The following is a 25,830-nucleotide window of genomic DNA, read 5'->3' on the forward strand; positions in this document are numbered from 1 at the left end:
AATAGTCTTAGGTCCACTGACTTTGCTGCAGAGAGTTAAGAGGTTCAGCTCTTTTCCTTTTAAACTCAGAGGAGTTGTGCACTGCAGCACTTGTGACGAGTATACTATAAAGCATCTGCTTTGCATGCAAAAGGGCCTGGATTCAATCTTTTGCACCTGCAGGTAGTTAGGAAGGACACCTGTCTGGATCCATGAAGACCCACTTGGCAGTCAGTGATGAGCTAGATTGACCATGATCTGACTCAATATAAGGCAGCTTCATATGTACTGAACGGATTTGTTTGTTTGGTTTTTTTCTGATGCTCTCTGTTTTAATTTGTATTTCTGTTTTAATTATGTTTTTAACTAGCTGCCCAAAAAATTGCAAAGAGAAATAGGAAACTCCACTAAACTAGGTCAGACTGTTTGGTTCGGGAGATTAGTAAAGCACAGTCTAGTCCAGTGTTCCGCTTTTAAGCTAGGATTTTCTGCTTTAGAAAAATTACTCAACTTCCAGCAGACAGAATCGTCTCTTAAGAGGAAATGCAAGGCAGAGAGGGGTAGCAAGAAAACCTGGGTTGCACCTGTTCTGAATTTCAGCTGGAGGAGCACAAGAACACACAACGACAACAACAAGTACAACTTCTTAACCCATCCCAAGCATTTAGCAGAGTATTGAGTGTCCAGTAAAGGGAAGGTGAACACCTGTTAAACATTAAAAAGCAAAGTCTATTTCTAGGGGTGCATTTTGAACTCTCTAAACAAATGAACAGTTGCTAGCCCGCCTTGCTTAATTGCAAGAGGACATTTACAATACAGCTCTCTTCACTTTGAAAAGCAGAGCTGAACAAAAATGTGATTATCATCTATTTTAACTCCTCTCTCTAGTCTGCCTTTCAGTCGAGCAGACCTGCAAGACGGCTGACTGTATAAAAGCAACAGTAAACCAACTTATCCACAGGAAAGGTCCATCTCGTCAGACGCTCCATTCCATATGACGTAGGAACTGGGCCTTTAGTGTGGTAGTACATAATATTTGCAACACCCTTCCAGTATATATCAGACAAGTGTTGGTTCTATTGTCTTCCTGATGCTTACTGAAGACTTTCTACTTTCAGCAAGCCTTTTAAGTGAAGGTGTTTTTATCCTATTTTTTTGGACTTGAAATTGTTTTTAAGTATGTTTTTAGTGTTGATGGGTTTTCCTTGTTAAAATCACCTTGGGATTTTTTTAATGGGAAACAACATGTTAAGTTAAAATAAACAGACAAACTAATAAAAACAAGTTACAACTACAAACCAAAGAAACCAGCTACATCTTTTCTGCCCACCAAAAGGTAACTAAAAGGGAGCAAAGAGAACCTACTGAGGAAAGACATTTCCACACATTCGGCATTCTCTGATTAACCTAGTGTTAATCTTGGGAGTCTGTACATCCCTCCAATAAATGGAAGCCCATCTGAGTGCCATACAAGGCATGTACCACATTGAGATTATTCCAAGGAAAATAATAGCTTAAGAAAGCCACAGGCTTTGGCAAGTTACTCAGCTTCCCCACCTGTTAAAATGGGAAGATTAAATTTAAAGAGTGTCCTCTCAGTATTGTTACTGAAATGCGTGGCCTGGTTTCCCAAAGTAACCTGGGAGAAAAAGAACTTGCACTTCTTGGCATATTTCCCATGCGGTTACCAACTGAGCAGCAGACATGCCTCAAATATATTTAAAAACAAAGGAAAATAATGCACTGCTCCCACTACTACCCAGACATGTTCATCACACAGAAGTTTGGCAGGGCAGGGTTTTGGTTTGGTTTGGTTTTTAAAGAAAGGATAACACTCTTTTAAAAAAACAAACTCCTATTTTCCAGTGGTGTTACACAGCCTACATACCATCTGTTTGTACGGTTTCTGTTGTGGATCTGCTTTCGCCTGCCTGGCTTTGTCAATATCTTCAGCCGTGAGTCCGCCCACCGAGGAATGGTCTTGGTGAAAAGCCCGGCTTTGCCCCCAAGCTGGAGCAGAAGGATTCCAAGGGTCCCTAAAGCCTCCAAAGAGCTTGGCATTCACTTTGGCAGAGATGGGGTTCCAACCCACACTAGGGTCTCCGCTCTCACCGACGTTTGGTAAAGGTCCTCTGGCAACGTACGAGTGAGACGGCCCCTCGGCACCACCAGACTTGGGAGGGTGTTCTAGAGGGGGAGGGTAGAAGTCCTTTGAAGCACCTCCCAGCTCCGATTCAGAGAAGCTCTCGTCTTTTCCAAAGTCCTCACCAATATCTTTCAAGTTCTCCTGTTGCTTGCCCAGATCCTGCAAACAGAACATTGAAAAGTGTTTTTCCTCAGCCAAAAAATAAGGTGTAAAGTGCTCTCACAGTCACTCACACTGCTCCATTCTTGAAAAGACAAAACACTTTCCACACACCTACAAAGTCTGATATTTCAATGTCTTGTGTTGTGAACAGCCCCAAGATCTATGGGTGGTATAATAATAATAATAATAATAACAACAACTACTCGTTTGTATCAGCAAGTATTTTTAGAGAATTGATCCGAACCAGTGTTGGTCCTTCCTGTATTTTATGATTTTATAATTAAGACTTTTATAGTAATGATTTTATAACCATGACTTTAAAACAGTGTCTTGATATCTGTATGATTTAGTGGGTTATAAATAGACTTACATATAAAGGAACCAAAATGTATGCAATATGCTGATAATTCACTCCAAGTGATGGTGCCACCGCCACCACCCCTTCTCTACAGCCAACACTTTTGGTATTTGTACTCCACCGATCCCAATTCCTGTCTTCATTTATCCCTCACTTCCCGAATGCTTCCTGAAGCAGGATTGCTTCATCCCGCAACATGAGAGGACCAGGTGTGCCACTTCCATCAGTATACCTCCTTGGAAGCAGAAACCGTTTTGCACAAATGTGCCTAATGGTGTACATCAACCTATGTTTATAATGATTCAGAGAGCTCCTTCTGCGATTCAGTGGAAGCTTCTGCTTGAGGAAAGAGATAGGCAATCATCTCCTACCCATTCCCCATGCAGTCCCACCCACCACATTGCCTCTTGCACAGTTCCAGGGGGCCTTGGATTTTTTCAGAGCAGCTTTTCGGGGGGGAGCAATGGGAAGGAGGAATCAGAAACAGTCACTTCCCTCCTGACCTCCTTCCTTCAGCAGAGAATCCATCAAACAGAACTGCACTTGTGGGAACTTTGGGTTCAACCCACTGCACAACTATGAATTGCTATTCTTATTATTTTGAGACATTGTAGAACTCAGCAGTTTTATCAATGGATTGGGTGGGCCACATGATGTCGGGAAAGAGGCATAATCCTGATTGAAAGAGAGCTATGAAGGGAACAGCCATTCTAGCCATTCCCAATCTAGTGCATCCAAATATTTTGGACTACAGGTCCCACCAGCCCCAACCAGAACAGCTGTATGATGCTGGGGCTGAAGGGAACCGTAGTCCAAACATCTGGAATTATTATTATTATTATTATTATTATTATTATTATTATTATTATTATTTATATCCCACCCTCCCCAGCCGAAGCCGGGCTCAGGGCAGCTAACAACAATCAAATAATCAAACAATCAAATAATCCAACATTCTAAAAACATTTCATTATAAAAATTAATTAAAATCAAATTGATAGCAACCGTTAAGCAAAATTCTGTGCAGGTTGCCAGAGGAGGGAGTCAGGCTGTGCCCTGACCAAAGGCCTGGTGGAACAACTCTCTCCCGCAGGGCCCTAGTCTCTTGTGACAGAGCGTTCCACCAGATTGGAGCCGCAGCCGAGAAAGCCCTGGCTCTAGTTGAGGCCAGCCTAACCTCTCTGTGGCCTGGGATGTTTTTATTTGCAGGATGTTTTTATTTGCAGACCGTAGGTTCCTCTGTGGGGCATACCAGGAGAGGCGGTCCCGTAGGTACGAGGGTCCTAGGCCGTATAGGGCTTTAAAGGTTGAGGAAATCTAGCCAGCAGCTCCCCCTTTGCTTTCAAGTTACATGTTCAGTGCTTCCAAAGATTTGTATCATGATTCAGACACCACCTAGACTTTTTTCACAATAAGAGACTCTCTCCAGTTTCCCCTCTTTTTTTCCAAACCATTGGCAAAGATCTCTCTGAAAATATGAAAGCTGGAAGCCTTTTTTTTAAAAAAGGAAGAGTAATAATAAATTAAAAGGTCTTTAGATTCTACATTGTGAGAACTAGGTGTCCCGGTAACAGATTTTTCCAGAATGCCATTTAATAACACCTCTTGGCCGATTTAACTACACCGCCACAGGGGTAACACAATGGAAACACTTCTCTTCCAACATTAATAAAAAATAGTTTAGAAAAGGCTACAAGTATCAGAAGTTGGCAGGAACACCACCAAAAACAAAGAGTAATTTACTGGAAAACACTTCACATTTCCACCCCCAGTAGGAAACAAAAATAACTACAGGTTTTTTAGGCAGACATTGCACATCTATGGAAAAGGCAGCTTCCCTCTTCTCTAAGCACTTGCTAAAGAGAAATAATACATAGGCCACCAAGGGCTGAACTACACATGACGATAATTGGGTTTCACGTAATCAATCTGTACTTTTTAAATTTTAGCTAGATGCTATGGAGAGCACAAGCAGACCCCACATCAAAAGGGGCACCAACAAACATAGCCATTGAGGTTAGGGCTTCTTGTTGCTCAATTTCTTTCTCCTTGTGTCACCTTCTATTCTACTTTAATTGACCTCTCTGATTCTTGCCCTTCCTGATATCAACTTGCCTGAAATCAAAATAATATGTACTTTCAAAAGGGCATGTGATTTATTTAAATATTGTTTTTAGGGTTGTATGATGTCAGATGCCGAGAAAGCCTGTGGGATGATAAATGTGAGATATAAATTTTAAGAAACAAATGAAACCAAAGATCCAGCAATAAGATATTTCCATTTCAATTACCCAAATTCACAGCGTGCAAAAGGTTTCGCCAGATCTTTAAACAACAGCACCTTCAGTTATGTCAACTTTCTAGAATACAATGGTACCTCTGGTTACGAACTCAATTCGTTCCGGAGGTCCGTTCTTAAGCTGAAACCATTCTTATCCTGAGGCGAGCTTTCACTAATGGGGCTTCCTGCTGCGCGCACACGCCTCCCGCTCACATCCCGGGGCAAAGTTTGCAACCAGGAGCAGCTACTTCCGAGTTAGCAGAGCTCGTAACCTGAAGTGTGCGTAACCAGAAGTGTTCGTAACCAGAGGTACAACTGTAGTGAGACTACAGCAGCCATTGGTCAGTTATTGCTGTACTACAACTCCCAAGACCCCTGTCTGTTGGCCATGCTTTCTGATGTAGCTCAGCAACATCTGGAGAACTACCCTGGATTAGAGGGACACATAAATTGACATCTGCTACAGGCTGCAGTCCTCAATTTACTTCCAGTTAAATGTGTATATGATTGCAACCACACATGCATTTCACTGACAAGAGATAGTTTAGAATAGAAACCAAAAACAGGCTAATTGCTTATCGATATGGCAGTGCGCGCGCGTGCACACACACTCTTACCTGCATTTTCCCCATGGCAGCACTGAACTGCTCTTCAGCAGTGGCCTGGAAGCTCCTGACCATGGTTACTGCATCACCACCAAGGACAACTTGCCGAAGCTGTACCGTCTGTGTTTCTAGAACTGCCTTGCTGAGCTTTGCCAGTCCTCGCATCACCATGATGGCATCGCCTGCCATGCCTGACCACTTCCAGTGCTGGAAAACAGAACCATAATAATAATAATAATAATAATAATAATAATAATAATAATAATAATACCTTTATTGTCATTGTACAATGAAATTAAATGAGCCTCCCTCCCCGCCCCCAAACACTTATAACCAACAGTTATATGCAGTACAGCAAAACCAAAGGACTATCTTCCAAGTCAAGTTAAAGGGACCCCTGACCGTTAGGTCCAGTTGCGGAAGACTCTGGGATTGCAGTGCTCATCTTGCTTTACTGGCCGAGGGAGCCGGCATACAACTTTCAGGTCATGTGGCCAGCATGACTAAGCTGCTTCTGGCAAACCAGAGCAGAGCATGGAAACGCTGTTTACCTTCCCGCCGGAGCGGTACCTATTTATCTACTTGCACTTTGTGCTTTCGAACTGCTAGGTTGGCAGGAGCAGGGATCTTCCAAGTACTTATGAGCCAGTGGGTCCTCAACCCTGTCCCCAAAGCTTTGACAAGTTCACCAGGGAATGTCTACTCAACACTTTGTGTTTCACAAAAGCAAGCTACATGGAAATGTAGCCAAACTGCCTTTCCATCATGTTTCCCCACATGGCACAGCAACCCCCCTTTGAAAATGGGACAGATACCCAATGCAATTTATGCCACAACACAAGGGTCTGCACTTCACATGTAAAAGAAAACTGCATTTGGGCTTGAGCAGTTGTCTGGAAACCACCTCTGCTGCCTCTGGAGGAGCCTTCAACACTGCAGCCCAGAGAATTTTAGGTTGGTAGGAAACAGCACAAAAAGAAAAAAGCCACGTGCAGAGACACCAAATAAAAAAACTTTAGAAGGATATCCTTTTGAAATTTATCTGAACTTGTCTCAAAAACCAGGATTGTTCTTTCATTCAGAGGACTAATATTTAAGAAACATGTTGGTCTCTAATATAAGCACTTAATTAACCATGTTATAATAAGCATCTGCCACCATGACTAGAAGTTGTACTCAACAGTCTTTGGGACTACTGAAAAGAAACTTTTGCTCAGTCCCTTTTATCTGCTGCAGTTTTAAGAGACACAAGGGAATTGCTACAGACCCACAAAGTGGCATTTGCAAAATGCATAAATGCATAAAGACCTCACTATCCCAATGCAGATCACTGTTCTGCAGTTCTCCCCAACAAGCCAACAGCCCTAGCTGGCAGAGAATTGTATCTATGACTAAAGACCCCCTTTGATGTGAATTCACCAGCTACTGTCCTTGTGAAAAGTCAACACTGAGCAATTAGAATTCTGGCTACACCCTAACCTGGAAACTGCCAGAGTTTCAACCATTCTCCAGGTAACCGTTTTTAAGAGTCTGCACTGCTTGTTTACATTAGAAGATTGGTTTGTCATAAGCCTTTGTTCCGCCGCACAAATAAGCTGGTCCAGTTACATTCTGTGGAAGTGGAAAAAACTAACTTGAAAATGCTGTGATTTATCAGTCACGTATAGGCAGCATGAGAGGCTTATGGCAGACAATGAACAGCAGAGCAGGAATGCCAGTGCCTGAAAAAATATCAAGGACAGTTTACAAACAGAGGAGCTGTTTGCTTAGCAAAACTGACCAGTCAAAAGCCCTCTTCTCAGCTGAAAGAAAGCCTCTTAACAAATACAGATGTTAGATATGTGGAAACATGGCAAACTGAAAACGAAAAGGGTACCTGGGCCATTCCACAAATTAATGAACCCCAACTTATCTGCAGAGAGTAAAAGCCTCAGGGTAAGAGAACTGTCCTAGGAAGTTTAGCTGAAGCACTCCAAGGAAATAAACATTAAATCCACAGTATGGATCCACAAAACAACCCCCCCCCCAAAAAAGGAACTGTAGTTTAACCCTCACAGAACTACAATATCCAGCACCCTTAAACTACAGTTCCCATGATTCTTTTGCAGGGGGAGGTGTTTTACATGTATGGTGTGAAGGCAGCCTCTGTGTCAGATTCAAGTGCCCTTACAGAAATGCAACAAAAATCTGTAGTGCCTAAACTCAGATCAACTGCGCCTACCCAGTGGCAGAACAGGCATCTACTTCCCCGATGCCCACAGTCCCCTCAAACATACCCCCCAAATCTGTTCTGTATAAACTAGGAGACCCTCTGGAGTAGGAGGGGGGACTTTAAGAAGGGGACACTCTTTTGGTGCAACTGGAAACCCACTTGTGCGCAATATTAGATCACCCACAGTCTACAAGCATCACCAGTTTGGCCATGTTCACAAAATACCGTATTTTTGGCCCTATAAGACGCACTTTTCCCCCTCCAAAAATGAAGGGGAAATGTGGGTGCGTCTTATGGACTTGATCGCAAGGCGGGCGGCGGGGAGAAGAGCACTTCTCCCCGCTGCCTGCCCTACAAGCGCCTGGGGGGGGAAATAAATTTTTTTTCTTTATTTCCCCCCAAAAAACTTGATGCGTCCTATGGGCCGGTGCGTCCTATGGGGCGAAAAATACGGTATTTCAAAGGTTTGCCAGAACAGGGGCCAAATGAACGTCAGAATGGAGATGGCATTTCATGAAGGCTGGCTTCCCCTAGACAGAGGAGTTCCTGTATACCACAAATACATGACTTGTGATAATCCAAATGCCCTTATTCTCCCAGCCGCTGCCCCCCGTTTTTTCTCCTTTTTAAGGTTTATGAAGTACAGCTCGCACCCAAATGGACGTCAAGGAGAGGTGCCTCATACAGTTATTTACTGTGTTTTCAAATCCTTCCCATGATTCCTTGCAAGCAGTCACTGTCAATATACAGGAAACAACCACCATAGAGTTGCTTCCTAGAAAGGAAGGAGTATCCTTCTCTGCAACGGAAATAAGCACCTTAAGGGGGGGGGGTAGGCTGTTCTAGGAACACCCTGACAAACAAATTCAGCAAAAGGAACATAAACTCTTCTTCTTTTTAAGCAAGCATTGACTCCCGAGTCCTGCTTCTTTCACCTGAAATTATTGTTCCATGGTTGCACGATTTTGTCATTTGCGTATTCTGAGCAAACAACTCACTGGCAAAGAAAGTAGGTCTTGGGAAGAGAATTCAGGATCCTGAAGAATCTCAGCTCTTTGGGGTTTTTTTTTAAAAAATGTAGCCCTTATGCAAAAATTTAAAGCACAGCAGTGGAAAGAAGAATATCTTAGTAAATAAACAGAACCTAACACAACTTAGTGCCACAATTGGCCTTTCATCAGGGAACTTTGGATACAAAGAAGGCTCTGTCTGCAACACAGAGCAAAGAGGAATTAAGGGGAAATTATTTGCTTCCATTTAGGTTTTGAATTGACTTGGGTCCAGCTATCCTTAAGATGCGCAAGCAGTATCTGGGGCTCTCTCTCTTTCTCAAGCCAGAGAAGATACCCCCAGATTTCTATGCACCCTGCATAGCTCTTTGGCCCTTCCCACAAGCAATCATGATCATAGAATCATAGAACAGTAGAGCACCGAGGGTCATCTAGTCCAACCCTCTGCTAGGCAGGAATCTCAGCTAAAGCATCCATGTACCTCTTGCTTAAGGTATAAAAATCCAACATTTCTGAAGGACAAATACCTGTACACCCAACCCTGGTTTGGGAAGAGGCCACAGGTTCAAGGGGTTAAGCATATGCATTGAATGCGGGAGTTCCCAGGGTCAGTTTTCAATAATCTCTGGCCAAGAGCTGAAGTAAACTACAAACACGAATTAACTAGTGCACATGACATTTTCACAAGTATTTGGAAGAGAGTATAAATACTAAATGATATAATTATTGAAAGCTGTGACTAGCTACAAACACCCTAACCAGAATAATTGCTTAAAATAGACATGTTTGAACTCATAAGTCTTCTTTTGTGGCATTTCTTAACATTCAGAGTGACTGCATTAAAATGGATCAAATCACTTAAAATAGCACGTAACATGTGGATGGTGTTTTAATTACTGCATTGATATTGCTCTGATTCATTAACACATTTTATGTATATGTGTGTGTGTGTGTTAGTAAAAATGTACCATTATTCCCCTGACCTTTCATTTGTTTCCGAGTGCTAGTTGTCCAGAGAGTATTTCTCTGTTTTGCACTTCAGTAGAAGGACTAGGAAAGGCCTTTTACTGATTTTATTCATTACATTGCCTTTCCTCAAAGGAGCTCAAAGCAGCTTGCACAGTTCCCTTTCCCCATTTCACTCCCCACAATAACTCTGTGAGGTTGGTTAGGCTAGAGACAGTGACAGGCTCAAGGTTGCCCAAAACCCAGTGACCTCCTATAGCTGGGCAGAGAGTTAGTACAACACTCTAACCACTAAGCCACTCACAAGGCGAGAGAGAGCCACTTTAAGTCAGAACAGCCGGCACTGGAAGAGATGGGCCAGTGATCAGACTCTGTATAAGGAACCTCACTGGCATACACTGCCAGCAACACTCCACTGAGCATAACAAAATCAGGAGGAAGAAAAGCAAGGCATTGAAACAACAGAAGAAGAAGAAACAGTCACACTGAAAGAATAGATCTTTTAGAACGACCCGTTTTCCAAAATAAAGTTAACGGACAAGCTGCAAAGGAAACAAGTAGCAAACTTCTATTGCTCAACATGTACTCAGCTCTCCACCAGCTAAATATATCGATGAGGAAATAGGGCCAGTTCCCTTTTGTTAGTTTTAAATGTGAAGCAGATAAATAACTGGACCGAGCTCAGGGCTGGCAGAATTCCACATGCTTCCTTGGAATGAAAGTGTCATAGAAACAAGGCTCTATCTTACGTTCACAGAGAGGCCCAATTCTGTTACCTTGAAAAGTTAAATAAGGATGCACAAAACATTTGGGACTGATGAATACCATTCCAAAACCGAAGGAGGAAGATTCAGTGGACTGCACAGGCCTTTAATGGCCTGCTTCAGACACCATGTTGATAGTAAACTATGGTTTAATCTGAAAGCTGCTCAGAAGTTCACAATTTGTTCCAGCCCCTGCTAACCCATTTGCCACGCTAGGGGAGGAAACAAATCAGAAACTCACTCCGCATGATGCAAACCATGAGTTCACATCGATCAGATGAGCAGGGGAGGAACTTAGTAGGAACTCGGCACAGTGCACACCAGTTTGTTATCCATTCACATTAAAACCACCACCACCACCTATGCTTTAACACTGCATTTGCCAACTTGGTGTCCTCCAGATGTTTTGGACTACAAGTCTCATCAAAGCATCTGGAAAGCACTAGGTTTGCAATGGCTGACTTAATGTCTAAACCAGGCAAATGTGTGAAAAGGGCTCTTTTGATGCTAACCTAAGCCTTTTACAACTTTCACACATATTTTAAACTCTTCCCTGAGCTATGAGAACCAGTGAGATGTAGTGGTTTAGAGTTAGGACTGAGCAACATCATAGGAGGAGTGTTTTCTAGTACTAGGGTGAAACTGTGAAGCTCCCTTGTTATTTTTGCTATTGGGTGCTGAATGCTGTTTTAGTAATCTTATTATTTCATCGAATCATAGAACGGAGGAGTTGGAAGGGACCACGAGGGTCATCTAGTCCAACCCCCTGCAATATAGGAATCTTTTGCCCAATGTGGGGTTCGAACCCACAACCCTGGGATTAAGTTTCTCATACTGTACCGACATGCTGTAGTGGGGTGTGTTATTTTGGTATGTTATTATATTCGCTATTGTTTTGCTATGCTATTATGAAATTGATTTTGTTGTGTTTGAAACGCATCCCTGTTTCTTTGTTGTAAGCTGCTTTGAGCAGGATTTGGCACACAAATAAAATGAATGAATGAACGACTGGGAAAATCCCGGTCCAAATATCCACTCAGCCTTGGGACTCACGACAAAATGCTGTAGTGTAGAGTGCTCCTGTTCCAGGGTTCTCTTCAAGAGTAGCTCATTCCTTTCCTTCTCCAACCCCTGGTTTTCTTTTTCTGTTTCGCCCATCTCAAATAGCATCCTGTGGCCACAGCAGATGCTCAGGGAGCTGTTTGGGGATCCCTACTCTTGAGGTTGTTTATCCAAAAATGTTTTTTGTCCTTCTGCAAACCTTGAATTTCCCCCGCCATGGATAGCTCAGTTGGTTTGAGCATGGTGCTAATAACTGCAGGGTTGCAGGGTTGATCTGTATGGGGCAGCTGCATATTCCTGCACTGCAGGCAGTTGACCTAGATCATGGGTAGGCAAACTAAGGCCCGGGGGCCGGATCCAGCCCAATCACCTTCTAAATCCAGCCTCCGGACGGTCCAGGAATCAGCATGTTTTTACATGAGTAGAATGTGTCCTTTTATTTAAAATGCATCTCTGGGTTATTTGTGGGGCATAGGAATTCGTTCATTTCCCCTAAAAAAATATAGTCTGGCCCCCCACAAGGTCTGAGGGACAGTGGACCGGCCCCCTGGTGAAAAGGTTTGCTGACCCCTGAACTAGATGATCTGCAAGGTCCCTTCCAACTTTACAATTCTATGATTCTATGCCAGTTTCCCCCTCTTATACGCAACAGACCGAGCACCATAGAAGCCAATAGCACGTGGTTATTATGAACCAGCACAATCGCTTAGACACCCTTGGCTTGCAACAGGGCTAAGGCTACAGAAGCGCTGCACAGCAGACATGCAGTTCCCTAAGCAAACCACCAACCCTAAAGAGAAAAACAGAGTGACTCAGCTTCTTCCAGCAGATCTTTGACCCTCAGAGAAGTTTTGACAAACCCATCTCTATGTGGGCAGGAAACAATCGGTTCATTATCAACAGAGCGCTGCTGACAAACTGGCCCTGTTTATATTATCAGGAAGATTCTAACCTCCTCCTACCCATCTGAGCTCAACAGCAGGTTTTGTTTTCCAAGTGCACAGCCTGCCCTTTCTCCTCTCTCTCCCCCCCCCCCCCCACATATCTGGACTATTTATCATTTCACATCATTTTCAGCAATGCTGAAAATGCTTCCCCTTATCTCAGCACGAATGAATGCAGATTGCACAGGATAATAGATCTTGGATCTGTATCAATCACTGTAAAAGGCATATCTTTTAAAAAAGAAAGAAAACATCAAATAAAAGGGCAGCAGACTATTCTCCTTGCTGTGCCTTGAATTTCAAAGCCTACTGAACTCTTGTGGGCTGTTATCAAGAAATACAGCAGCAAAAGACTTTGATTCCCAGCAACTATTGCGCATTAAGTATGCTGTAGAGTATTTTATGGAGATTTACTATATTGAAAGACAAGGGCATGTTGGAAGGTTTTCTTCCTTCCAGAAGAGTAGGTACATTATCATTAAAAGAGCAGAAAGCGCCCCACTGTAGGCTGGGTTACACAATCACTTTGCCCTTTCCCTACTTCATTTGCATCAATGTTTGGAGCACTTCCTTTTTTAAAAAATAAAATTTTTCTTAATTTTTCACAATTTATTTTTTTAATAAACTTTTTATTAATTTTTCACAATTTATTTTTTTAAAAAAATAAAATTTTTATTAATTTTTCACAATTTATACGGAGCACTTGCAACAAATCAAACATAAAATGAGATTCTGAAGCAGAGAAGAGCCCAAGTTAAGCAAAGGCTTCCCTCAATCCTCAAACTCTGATCACAGACCAAAGGCCAGTGCAAAACCAGATCCTTTCATTTGACAAAAATCCCCTTCCCCCATATACTTCTGCTGTCAGTTGACTCTCCTGGATCAAGAGCCCACCCATGAGCTCAAGGACACCAATTGGGGGCCAACCTGTGGTGGCTCTCCAGATGTTCTGGAATACGGCTGTGCGATGGCTGCTGCAATGGGGTTTATGGCTGGGTTCAATTGCTAAGCTGTCAAGATGGGGTTGGTTACAAATATTATAAAACAGGGAAGGTTAGCGTCATTTTTCTAAAACCACCAACAAAAGCAAAGCTGTCTGTAACTGGGTACAGTGGTACCTCTGGTTATGAACTTAATTCGTTCTGGGTACTCAACTAGAGCACAGAGTTATTTCCCAAAGCTGCTAAAACACCCAAGCCCACTGCCAACAAAGTTTTCTCCTTAAAAGGCCTGAGGCAACAGGAAGATTGGGGTAAAAATCCAACCCAGGAGGAAGCACGCCAACTGCTTTATTTTAGGCAGAGACACATCAGTAGAGTAAGTATGAATGTTCTGGACCGGCAACTCTATTTACATCATCATGATTAGGTCAGACATTGTCTAGGGATATGCAAAATTGTAGCCATCAGCTGCACGCCTGGAATTAATGCAGCCTCATTTATGCTGGTCATGGATCTAGAAATAATTCACTTACACCCAATTAGGCTCAGTATTACAAAACTGCAGCCTACGCATCACCGGCCACCCGCTCCAAACAAGTAGCCAGCATGCTCCTGCTAGGATAATGTCCACAAGCCAATTACAGCTTACTTACTCTGATGGAAATATTGGCATCAGTCCCTTGACTTCAGCAGCAGAAACAGACCAAAGAAAGAAACTAGTATGAATCAATTGGCGGGGGGCATCCCCAAGTATGGGTTCAGAAGTGGGAATGGGCAATAAGAACTCAATCTGTGCCTGAACAATGAGTTTGCTAGAGGCGTGGTCCGCACAAGACAGTGAGACATGGGGTTTGTTCTCAGCTCATGCCTGGAAGGGAGAGCCCGTAAGCATGAGTCCCAGTTCTGATGAATCACTAAGCCAAACAGCAGTGAAATGGACCAGGAGGTGCAGTAAAGAGGGCTACAAGTTCTTCTCCAAGAGCCTGCATGTTCGCGCAATCAGATTGAGGAGCCACACCCTAGTCATCTGATTTATTGAACTAGATGGAGCCCTATTGGCTCCATGTGTCACCTGATTCCTACTGAGCCAGCAGATGCAACATGGCTCTCTAGCTATCAGTAGTAGTGCTAGTGCTGAAGTGGAGAAAGATAGCAGAGCAGCAGCACCTCCTCTGTCACAGAGAAGCCACTTGGGTCCTCCTGCTGGACTCCTGGGTCCATGACCCCTTTCACCTTTCAGTACAGCACTGCCTCCCATTCTTTCTAAAACAGAAAGAAGGTTCCTATAGCCCTCAAGATATAGCTGGACTACAACTCCCACCATCCTTGGCCATGGTGCCCATGGTTGATAGGAGTTGCGTGGCGAGTTCCCGCCCCCCACCAGGATAAATAAAGACACGAGACACCATAATATAAGGTTAATTTGGCGAATTAGGCCACAACTTTATTGAATTCAGGAATGAGAGGCATTGGCTTAGGCATTGGTCCTAACGACTATCCGGCTCCAGCCCATTTGCTGGAGACACGGGGAAGGGTTAACACTATATCGGGGGAGTCTCCTGCCGAGGCACGTCGACTAGGAGCTCCCCCGGGTCACCGCTCTGGGGCGTGCCTTTGGCCCTCACCTCCATAGGCTTCGGACAGGGCCACGCCCCCCGGAGTCCTTTAACGGACCACCCTTCGCTCACTGGGGGGAGGTGATGGCGTTCCTCCCCCCCACACACATCCTCTTAACCCCTTCTTACCAATGCCTACCGCCAATGCCGAGAAGTTGTGACGAGTTGCTACGAGGTAAGCGAAAAACCAAAAGGCTAGAAATTGCCAATTGGGAAAAATTCCTACCATGCCCCTTGCGGCGACAGACCGAAGTCCATAGCAAAGTCAAAGACCTACCTAAAGCCCACTTAAAGGGAGGGAGGGTGGGAAAACGTGAGGGCTAGCCGGCGAAAAGAGGGCGAGCCCCCTCAGCGCCGGCCCTAAATAGGACAGGCCATGCCCCCCCAGCCAGCTGATTGGCTGGCTGGGGGGGGGCAGGCACGGCTCGGATTCCCCTGCTCTTGCGGGGGCTGCGACCAGCCCCCGCTCACGTGGGGTGGGCGTGAAGCCCGCAACCCCACCTCCTGGGCAAGCCGGAAGTGGCTTTGCAGTGCAACAACATATGGAAGACAACAGGGACCCTATCCCGGCTCCAACCCCAGGACTTTTCCATCGCTCACATTGTTCAAAAAGTGAGGTGAACATTTGAATTTCACCATTTTACGTTCTGTACCATGAAGCTAGGAAAACCCAACTTCAACTTGTGCCTCAAAATTGACAGTGCACTATTAGAGACCATTTCTCATAACACTTATAATCTGTTAAATCCCAAGGTTTCCCTTTAAAAAGTAGGAACCTTTTTTCCCTCCCAGAGGATTTCAACTTCGTTAAAGCCAGGAGTTGTGTTTCTACAAAAGCTATAAAGAACAAAAGATCCCTCTCATAACATCAGTTGCTTAATAGGACAAGACCACTCTATACAAACTGTCACAAGTCTGCCAATTGCTGCATTACTTTCTATCAAAGTTTTAGCTTCCCCATCAGTAGCAAACAAAGCTCAATTATGTGCAGAGGGCCCAATACAGAGAATTCTCAACATGCAAGATTTTTTTCTGTCACAGGCAAGAGAGTCAAGGGGTGCTTTCACACAAACTGGCCCCATGTTAGATAATCAGTTCATTTCACAACAGCAGCCACAAATACATCACTGTGGATGTCTAAAATTTAATGAAATTCAACATTTACTTGTCAACAATAACGGCAAGCGATAATAATTCAAGCAAATTGTCTGAGTGCTTGAAAACTGACTCACCAATTAACATTAGCAGACATCCAAATGTAGACTATCAACGTTAAATCCTCCTCCTCCTTCCCCAAGCTTCACCAGCCCTGAAAACAACTCTTTTTAAACAAGCCTTTGATTCTGTTGCTGTTCAATTTTCTCAGTTGCTATCCCTGGATCCCTTCTGTAATGCTCCTTTTACATCTGACTCACGGTATTTTATCTAGCTATCTTGGGGATAGGATTATTATCCAATTTTATTTTTGTGATCTGCCTTTATACTTTGCTGGCCTCTTTTGAGCATCTCCTTCGGAGGAGAAAGAGATATAAATTTCTGCATAAACAAACACATAAGAACAATCAGTGCGGACTTTGCCAACTGGCAGCTTGCTTCCAACTGACAACTCACCATATAAGAACAATTTAAAGTGGCCACACTGTTCACCTGCAGAGACAGCCCGAACAGATTTTTTATTTTTGCAATAAGAGATGCAAACTATGTTGAATATTGTAAGTATATAGCACACTGCATCCCTAACTCCACACATGCAAATTAGGTATTCAGCCAAAGATTTGTCATCTTAACAGCACGTGGTGAAATTCAACTGGTGCTCTTGCCTTTTTAGCATGGCAGCCTCTGCAACCCAGCTTCTACCCTTTTAGGAAACTAATTCTCTGGAACTAGTTTTAGGGGTACTGAGAGGAGAAGGAAGTGGGGGGATGAATCACCTCCCCCGCTCTTCATTAGTGAAGGCATCTGCTTCCATGAGCACAAAAGCACCAACTAGGTTTTATCCCGTATCCCCTCAATGGTCATTATCCAACTACACACGGGTTATGGGAAGACAAGTATGCTGAATAATCATGTTATGAAAATGCAGTGTTTCCTTACAAAAAGCCATAGTATTGAACCATATAGCTCACTTTCTTATACATGGGGCCAAACACCTTTTACATATGGAAGCCCCAATCCTACAGTTGCTAATTCGCTCTCAAAATATTCAGTGACCTTTACAACACACGCACAGATTGGCTTCTAAGAGGCCTTCTCTTTCTAGTCCACATGGATCTCAACCTTTCACTTGCTTTCCAAAATAGTTTACTGCTGCAGAAGATTAGGCTTCAGTAATACAGCTATGGACATTGATATATACATACAGCTTGTAGGCTTTTTCAGACAGAGATACAGTTATATATATAAGTACAAAGTATCTCCGTTGCTCCAGCCATTCAGTACATAACACAGACTCCGACTCACTTCTGAAGACTGACACAGACACACTACACAAAAACCCTGGACCAAAAGAGCTGACATGCCTTAATCACTTATACAGACAGCACCGGGCTGTTGCCATAGCAACTGGCTTGCCTGACCTTGCACCTGTTGGCTTATCTCAGACCATGGAGTAAATTGTGCTCATGAAGGAAATTAACCATTTCCTCCATGTCCAGTTCCTCCAACAAATTCAACAGAGGGAAACTAGATGAAGTAGGAAGTAGGGTAAATTGGGAAGTGGTTGTTTCAGTTGCATGTGCTTAGGCTTAGATACAGGATCTGTTATAGTGGGGTACAGGAACTAGGGGACTAAGCCAAAGGCTTCACAGAAAATGTGATTTTTTTAAAAAGAAGGGAGAGATGGCATCATTCAAATATTCTGGCGAAAGTTCCAAGTCTACGGGGCAGCAAGCAAGAAAATAAAAGAATTTAAGGAAGCAGGAGCTCTTATATGACTGGAAAAATGGGAGAGCTGGAGCAGCAAAGATCAGAGGTAGAGATGTGTATGTGGATTTGAATGGAAAGTAGTTTGCATTCCAATGAGATTGGGTAGAGAGTTACCTTCTACTGCCTTGTACAGTGGTACCTTTGGTTACAAACTTAATTCATTCTGGAGGTCTGTTCTTAAGCTGAAACTGTTCTTATCCTGAGGCACGCTTTCGCTAATGGGGCCTCCTGCTGCATGCACACCAGAGGTGCGCGATTTCTGTTCGCATCCTGGGGCAAAGTTCGCAATCTGGAGCAGCTACTTCCGGGTTAGCGGAGCTCGTAACCTGAAGCATTCGTAACCAGAAGAGTTCGTAACCAGAGGTACAGTGGTAGCTCGGGTTAAGAACTTAATTTGTTCTGGAGGTCTGTTCTTAACCTGAGGTACCACTTTAGCTAATGGGACCTCCCGCTGCCACTGCAGCGCAATTTCTGTTCTCATCCTGCAGCAAAGTTCTTAACCCGAGGTACTATTTCTGGGTTAGCAGAGTCTGTAACCTGCAGAGTCTGTAACCTGAAGCGTCTGTAACCCGAGGTACCACTGTACCACTGTATAGGAATATCTCCTTCAGCATCCTGAAACAATTATATGAGGGCAGCTGACTCCCTTTGCCCCATCATCTAGGTAGGTTCCCACTCTTCCCAAACCAGAACTGCAGACAGGAAGACCTGTGCCAGCACAGGAAATATTACCTACACAAAGTTCCAAAAGAAATACAAGCACTCTGGAGTTCCAGAAATTTTTTAGACCAATAAGGAGACCAAGGAAGGCCTGACCTATTTTTTAAAGCTCCATTCAGTAACATTAGAACATACTGGGTTGTTACCTGTTTGCAACTAGTAACATGGGCACAAAGGGGCCAGGCAACTTCAGAGATGTTGTGCAAATAAAGCTGAGAAACGACTGGAAGGAATTTAACAGCAGTGCAAATGCTATATTAATAATGGCTAATAAGCAATACAAAAGTAACAACCGAGTGCACTTCTACATTAGATTCATGCTGTAACTCCTAGTGATTTTCTAGTAAATAGAAAGCATAAGCATATTTTTATAGGAAGAAGCTTACTAGTCTGGAAACTTGGGGAGGGACAAGGGGTGAAACTTTTTTTAAAAGCACAGCTCCATATTTCCCATCTTCATTCTCCACAATCCTTAACAACAAGGGCTAAAATAGTAGAAACCCCCAAGCTCTTCAATCTGTCAGGCATGGTGTGAAATAATATCCCAGAACCATCTGCCTTTAAGTTGCCTATTTTGGGGGGGAGAGGGCCAAAAAGAATTCTTCTTGCTGTAAAGATTCAAGGTCTATTCTTAGTCTCTTAAATATTGCAAAGAAAGCAGTTGCCTGCGACAGCACATGGAAAAGAAAAGCATCTGGCGTCTGCTTTTATATATACAGGCGCGATACACATCTCCAGTGTGTCAAATAATAATAAGTTGGGAATAAAATGGAACAGCTAACATGGTTGTATGGGAACCCTTGACTGCTCTCCCCATCTCCTGCATTTCATCACTGAATTCAAATAAGATAAAGAATCAACACTGTCGGTTATTGTGGCTTTCCAAGGTCATCGGTTTTTGCTCATATACACAAACAGCATAAGATAAATGACTACGAACATATTATTTTATCTAAGTTTTCAAGGTCACAAGGGTCATGGCTTTCAACCCTGGTCAAGCCATAGAAATACATGCATGTTATTTATGCAGATTTGGCCTGCAGTAAGAGTCGCACTATCAGCAGTGATTAAAGGGAGTAAAGAAACGTGAGCCACCCTGAAGTCTCTTAGATCAAAGACATGAAACCACAGTCTTCTACATTATCATTTCCTCCCTCTGAAAGAAACAGTTCTGTCTTTGCCTTCCTGACCTTTGCGGTCTCTCTCTGATTAAACTCACCAAGGGAAGGTGAGGGCTTTCCCCTTTCTGTCTCCAGCAGCTGGTGTTGAAGTGAGGGGCAGATGGGGCTCGCCTTGGGGGATATCTTCAGGAGAAGAAAAGTCTAAGCAGTAGACCCAACACATTCCAGAGTGGAGTCCCTGTACTCCTCCTTTCAGCAACTCCTGCAGCCAAGCTGGTGCCAAACATATTGCTCTGCTTTCCTTTCGACCATATCAACGAGGCCACAAACTGCAGGTGTGAGGAATCCTTTTCAACCAAAGGGCCAGTCTGAGCAACTTTCCAGGGGCCACGTGTCAGTGGTGGGCAAGGCCGCAGGCAAATGTGAATGGAGCAATGAAATGGAAGTTCAACCTGTGTACAGTCGGCTACTTTCTATATTCTCACACACTCTTTTTTAATCCTCCATTCAAGCTAGCGATGGCAGCCAGGCAAACAGACTCATGGAGGGTGCAAAGTAGGGTCAGTGAGGGCGTTGACCTAGGAGAGGGGCATGTCCAGAGTAGTGGGCAGGTCAAAGTCCTGAGAGGCAGACAGAGCTGCTTCCAGCGTTCCAAAATTCACCAGGCACATTTTGAACCTGGCTATCAGCCGCTTGTGACCAAGTGAAGGTGTCCAAGCAGCAGAATGGCACCTGATGTCTTCACCATCTGGAAGTTAGGATCATTGGATCTGGACTGCTTTCACACACTAGCAACACATCCTATGGAATTTTATGGAGGATGGATGGCGGCTAACAGATTGAGGTTGAATCCTGACAAGATAGAAATACTGTTTTGGAGGGACAGGAGGCGGGCAGGTGTGGAGGACTCCCTGGTCCTGAATGGGGTAACTGTGCCCCTGAAGGACCAGGTGCGCAGCCTGGGAGTCATTTTGGACTCGCAGCTGTCCATGGAGGCACAGGTCAATTCTGTGTGCAGGGCAGCTGTTTAGCAGCTCCATCTGGTACGCAGGCTGAGACCCTATCTGCCTACGGACTGCCTCGCCAGAGTGGTGCATGCTCTGGTTGTCACTCGCTTGGACTACTGCAATGCGTTCTACCTTTGAAGGTGACCCAGAAACTACAACTAATCCAGAATCCAGCTAGACTGGTGCCTGCGAGCGGCCGCCGAGACCACATAACACCAGTCTTGAAAGACCTACATTGGCTCCCAGTACGTTTCCGAGCACAATTCAAAGTATTGGTGCTGACCTTTAAAGCCCTAAATGGCCTCGGCCTAGTATATCTGAAGGAGCATCTCCACCCCCATCGTTCAGCCCGGACACTGAGGTCCAGCGCCGAGGGCCTTCTGGTGGTTCTCTCACTGCAAGAAGCCAAGTTACAGGGAACCAGGCAGAGGGCCTTCTCGGTAGTGGCACCCGCCCTGTGGAATGCCCTCCCACCAGATGTCAAAGAGAACAACAACTACCAGACTTTTAGAAGACACCTGAAGGCAGCCCTGTTTTGGGAAGCTTTTAATGTTTGATGCATTACTGTATTTTAATATTTTGTTGGAAGCCGCCCAGAGTGGCTGGGGAAGCCCAGCCAGATGGGCAGGGTATAAATAAATTGTTGTTGTTGTTGTTGTTGTTGTTGTTGTTGTTGTTATTTGCTATATTTTATCTGCACAATGAGAACAAATCTCAGGAACCAAAAACTTGCATTTAAAAATATGACTTTTGAGCTGTCTGGCCCCAAAACAACAAGTAGGCATTCCATTTTGGCGACTGTAGCCCTGGTTTAAATAGCCATTTGGTGCCTAGCTTATATATCTGAGTTACTAACACTGGAATGTTCAGAGGGCACATTCAAGCCTGGAATCCAAGGCCCCACAACTCTCTGACACAGAAAGACCCCTTTGGCTGCCCATGGCTGGTGAATGAGTGTCTAACGTAGTAACATCAATGAAGTAGAAAGGCTGAATTTTTAGGACTTTAAAAGTTCAACTGCTGTCAGTCTGCAAGACTAATAAGCAGCATCTGGTTTCCCTCTAGAACAAAAACTAAGAGCACAAGCAGCTTTCCACAAAGGTGATGCTAAGCAGAGTTCTACAACTTGGCAGACATCACATAAAAGCTGGAACAATAAAGCATGGGTAGGCAAACTAAGGCCTGGGGACGGATCCGGCCCCATCGCCTTCTAAACCTGGCCCATTGATGGATCTGGAATCAACATGTTTTTACAAGGGTAGAATGTGTCCTTTTATTTAAAATGCATCTCTGGGTTATTTGTGGGGCATAGGAATTTGTTCATTATTATTTTTTTATCAAATATAGTCCAGCCCTCCACAAGGTCTGAGGGACAGTGGACCGGCCCCCTGCTGAAAAAGTTTGCTGGCCCCTGCAATACAGTAACAGACTCCAACAATGAACTTTAACATCAGCCTTCCCCAACCCGGTGGTTGTTGTATGTTGTTCTTATGCCCCACATTTCACCCGGAGGTTTCCTCCAGATTTTTGAGACTACAACTCCCATCAGCCTCAGCCAGCAGTTATAGTTCAAAGATGGTGAGGCTGCTTTATATTTTTGATCCAATAAAGGTTGCATTTGGGCAATGCAATCCCTACTCAGGAGTAAGTCCTACAAAATTCAGGGGTTCTATGATTCTATGTGATTCTATGTTGGCCGCAGAAGAGAAAAGCCCTAATCTCTCCTGGCAAGAACGTAAAGGCTAGCCTCTTAGGCTGTTAAAAAACAACAAAACCACTGACTTCTACCAAGCAAGATGGTAGATAAGTCCCATTTTATCTTAAGAACTATGTACTTTCCCCTCAAGGAAGCCTGCCAGAGCTTTAAGATTAGCCTCAGAGACCTGGCCGGGTGCTCCAAAAATGTTTTTATGTCAGCAAGCATCTACTGTTCAACTGTTTGCTGCTGTAAAGTAACTATATAGGATAATGCTATCTTTATTGCTGTTGTTTTTGTACTGGAAGAAGGGATTTAAGAGTTGTTGCTTTGTTTCATTTTATTGTTTATAAACATGTCTTTATAGGGCAAGTTACACCTAAGATTACCAAGTCAATAAAAAACACTCAGCCAACCAACTAAATTCTCCCAGAGGCAAGTGCAGGTCTGTGACCAAAGTCTTTGAAGTACCTAGCAACACCCTTGCCTCCAGGTGATCATCAGACAGGCAGGTTTTTTCTTTCTTAGGATCTTTTCCCTCTATGCAGTCGATTTATGCCACAAATACATCTGGGACAGGTAGTAAGATGTTTGTGCAGTAGTCATTTCTCCACACTTATCTGCAAGGCTGGTCATAGTAGAGCCAAGGTGTGCGCATGAAGTTAAGGGAAGTTTTCAATTCCTCTGGCTAATAAACTATATTCTGCTTGCAAGCTTCCTATGGGTATCTGGCAGGCCAATGTGAAAACTGGATGCTAGACTAGACGTGACATTGGCCTGATCCAGTAGGACTCTTCCTAAGCTCTTATGAACACCTGAGACAAATTAGGTCCCCTCCCTCTTCCCTTTCACTTGCTCAAGTGGCAGAATACAGGATTTGCAAGAAGGGGGATACCAAGTATTAAGCAGATCAAGAGAGCATCGACGAGAGAGCTATATCCACAGCAAACACAGAAAAATATGAATCACAGCCCTTTAGATGTTCGCATTTACCCTAATCGCTGGAAGGAACACCAATTCATCAGGTCTGGAATCCAGGCAGACACACAGTGTACATCAGGCAACCGGCAAGAGCCACAACCTACACAGCAGGTGCGTTAAACAAACACTGACATCACTCACTTAAAATGTTCAGTCACCATCTCATTGCCGCTAATACGCAGCAGGTAAATTGTGCTTTTCTTCACTTCTTCTCAATGCAATGGGAAATTATGCTATGTTCGCACTACATTTATTAAGTATACTCTCAATATATGTTTATTCAATATACCAAAAGAAACCTTTCATTTTCCTACCTGAGGCTTTTTGCAATGCAGAGTATTTAGGCTTGTGCCACCAAGTCATACAAGCAGCTCTGGGTCAATGGTACAGAGCTCACCTCAGGAGCAAGGCAAGGTTAATCGGGCTGACTGGAAAGAGGATTGCCTTAGTGCATATTATCTTTAGGCTCAAGATGGACACGTTGCACAGAGACAGCTGGCAAATTCAAATCTGTAACACTCAAGTAATGGGGGTGGGGGAACAACCCAAATAAAAGTGTGGGAAGTTGGGGGAGTGGGAGAGGCCAGAAGTGAGAAAGGATGGCACTAGTGGAATGCACATTGCTCTGGATGGATGTGGTCACACTCCCCTTGAAGAATCACAGAAGCAGGTGTGCAGCTTGGGGAGACTTCTGTATCCAACACCATCAGTGGAGGCACAAGCAAGTTCAGTGGCACAGAATGCCTTCTAGCAACTTTGACCAATAGCACAGTTGCAACCCTAACAGGACAGGGATAACCTGGTTTCAGTTGTCTACGCTCTGATTACCTCCTGGTTAGACTACTGCAATGCACTGTATGTGGGACTGCCTTTGAAGACAGGTCAGAAACTACAGCTAGTACAGGGCTACTTAGCAGAGGTAAATGGTTAACCAAAACATAAAGGTGGAAACATGTAACACTGGTTCTGACCCAACTGTGTTGGCTGCCAATTTGTTTCTGGGACCAATTGCTGCTTTTGACCTTTAAAGCCTTATATAATTCGGGACCGCTATATCTAAAAGACCACCTTTCCCCATATGAACCTGCCAGGACCCAGAGGCTATTATCTGAAGCTCTTCTTTACATGCCACCTCCACAACTGGAAGGTGACAAGAAAATGGGCCTTCTCTGAAGTAGGCCCTGATTATGGAAGTAGCCTCTGTTTAAGAAGGCCCACTGTTTAAGGAGGCTTGTGACAAATACATTTTTGTTTTCAAGGTCATTTGGACATCATCGGGACATTTGATATTATCATTATTACGATATTGTACTATAATAATACATTGTATGGTTAAATTTATTTACAGTAACGTTTATGTGAGTTTACTATAGCATTTTTACTTTAGTTGCAAATCACTTTGTGGCCTTTTTGGTGGAAAGGAATGCATAAAAAATTAAGAAACCTAACCTAGCAAGGAAAAATGGTTCCATATGTTTATGGGGGTAAATGTAGCTACTTTTTGCATTCAGGATCGCCTGCCACATAGCATGTGGCTTCTGAAAACCAAACTAATAGTTTTCTGGAAAGGGACTTCAAAAGATAATTTCCTCCTCTCTCCCCGCCCCTACTTACTGGCCTGCACAGCTTGAATCCTCCTGATCTAGTGGTTTTGTCTTCTTTGTTTCTATCGACGCTTTCTAAGCATTTCCTTGGCGGGCGTAAAATGGTTTCAGACCGAGCCCTTCCATCTGACAACCAGACAATTTGAAATACGCTACGTATATTCTAACAGTGAAAAACGCCGTCCAATAAAAAGAAAAGAGCAGGCCTGGGGAGATTTGGGGAGGGGCTGCAGATTGGGATGATGGACATTAACAAATACAAGGTATACGGATGGGGGTTGCAGCAGCTGCTGCTGCCGCCCCACGGACGAGAAAAGCAGGAAAGAGCGCCACGCCTCCCGTTTCCAGCTCCGGCGCTGCAAAGACCGTGTCCGGCGCGAACTGCGGCCCTTCTACTCCCCGTTAGCGGCAGCGGCACCGACTTGCAGCCCCGGGATCGTCCCGCTTGCTTCGCCCAGCCGCAAGCACTTGAAAGGGCGACTCCGAGCGCGGCTGCAAAGGGGCGCCGAAAGCCCCCCCCCCTTAACCGAGCGCATCTGGCCCAGCGCCACTTAAGGTCTCCCCGCCGGGATCCCTCCCAACCTTTGCCTGGGGAGGCGTGCCTGCATGGATAGGCAAACTAAGGCCCGGGGGCCGGATTCGGCCCAGTCGCCTTCTCAATCCGGCCCGCGGACGGTCTGGGAATCAGCGTGTTTTGACCTGAGTAGAACGTGTCCTTTTATTTAAAATG

At 44.2% G+C, this 25,830-nt stretch overlaps 1 protein-coding gene across 1 annotated transcript in view; it reads right to left on the reverse strand.

Annotated features, from left to right (window-relative positions):
• The window catches only part of COQ8A (coenzyme Q8A), a 55,195-nt gene that overhangs the window by 28,889 nt on the left and 476 nt on the right, over positions 1-25,830 (reverse strand). The window contains exons 2-3 of the mRNA XM_081187128.1: positions 5,544-5,738; positions 1,838-2,284 (exon numbers count right to left, since the gene is read on the reverse strand). Of these exons, the coding sequence (XP_081043254.1) occupies positions 1,838-2,284; positions 5,544-5,720 (624 nt within the window). The 5' untranslated portion in view covers positions 5,721-5,738. The remainder of the gene's footprint in view (positions 1-1,837; positions 2,285-5,543; positions 5,739-25,830) is intronic.

This window comes from Podarcis bocagei (genome assembly GCF_964188305.1).
Source record: "Podarcis bocagei genome assembly, chromosome: 3".
Lineage (NCBI taxonomy): Eukaryota > Metazoa > Chordata > Lepidosauria > Squamata > Lacertidae > Podarcis > Podarcis bocagei.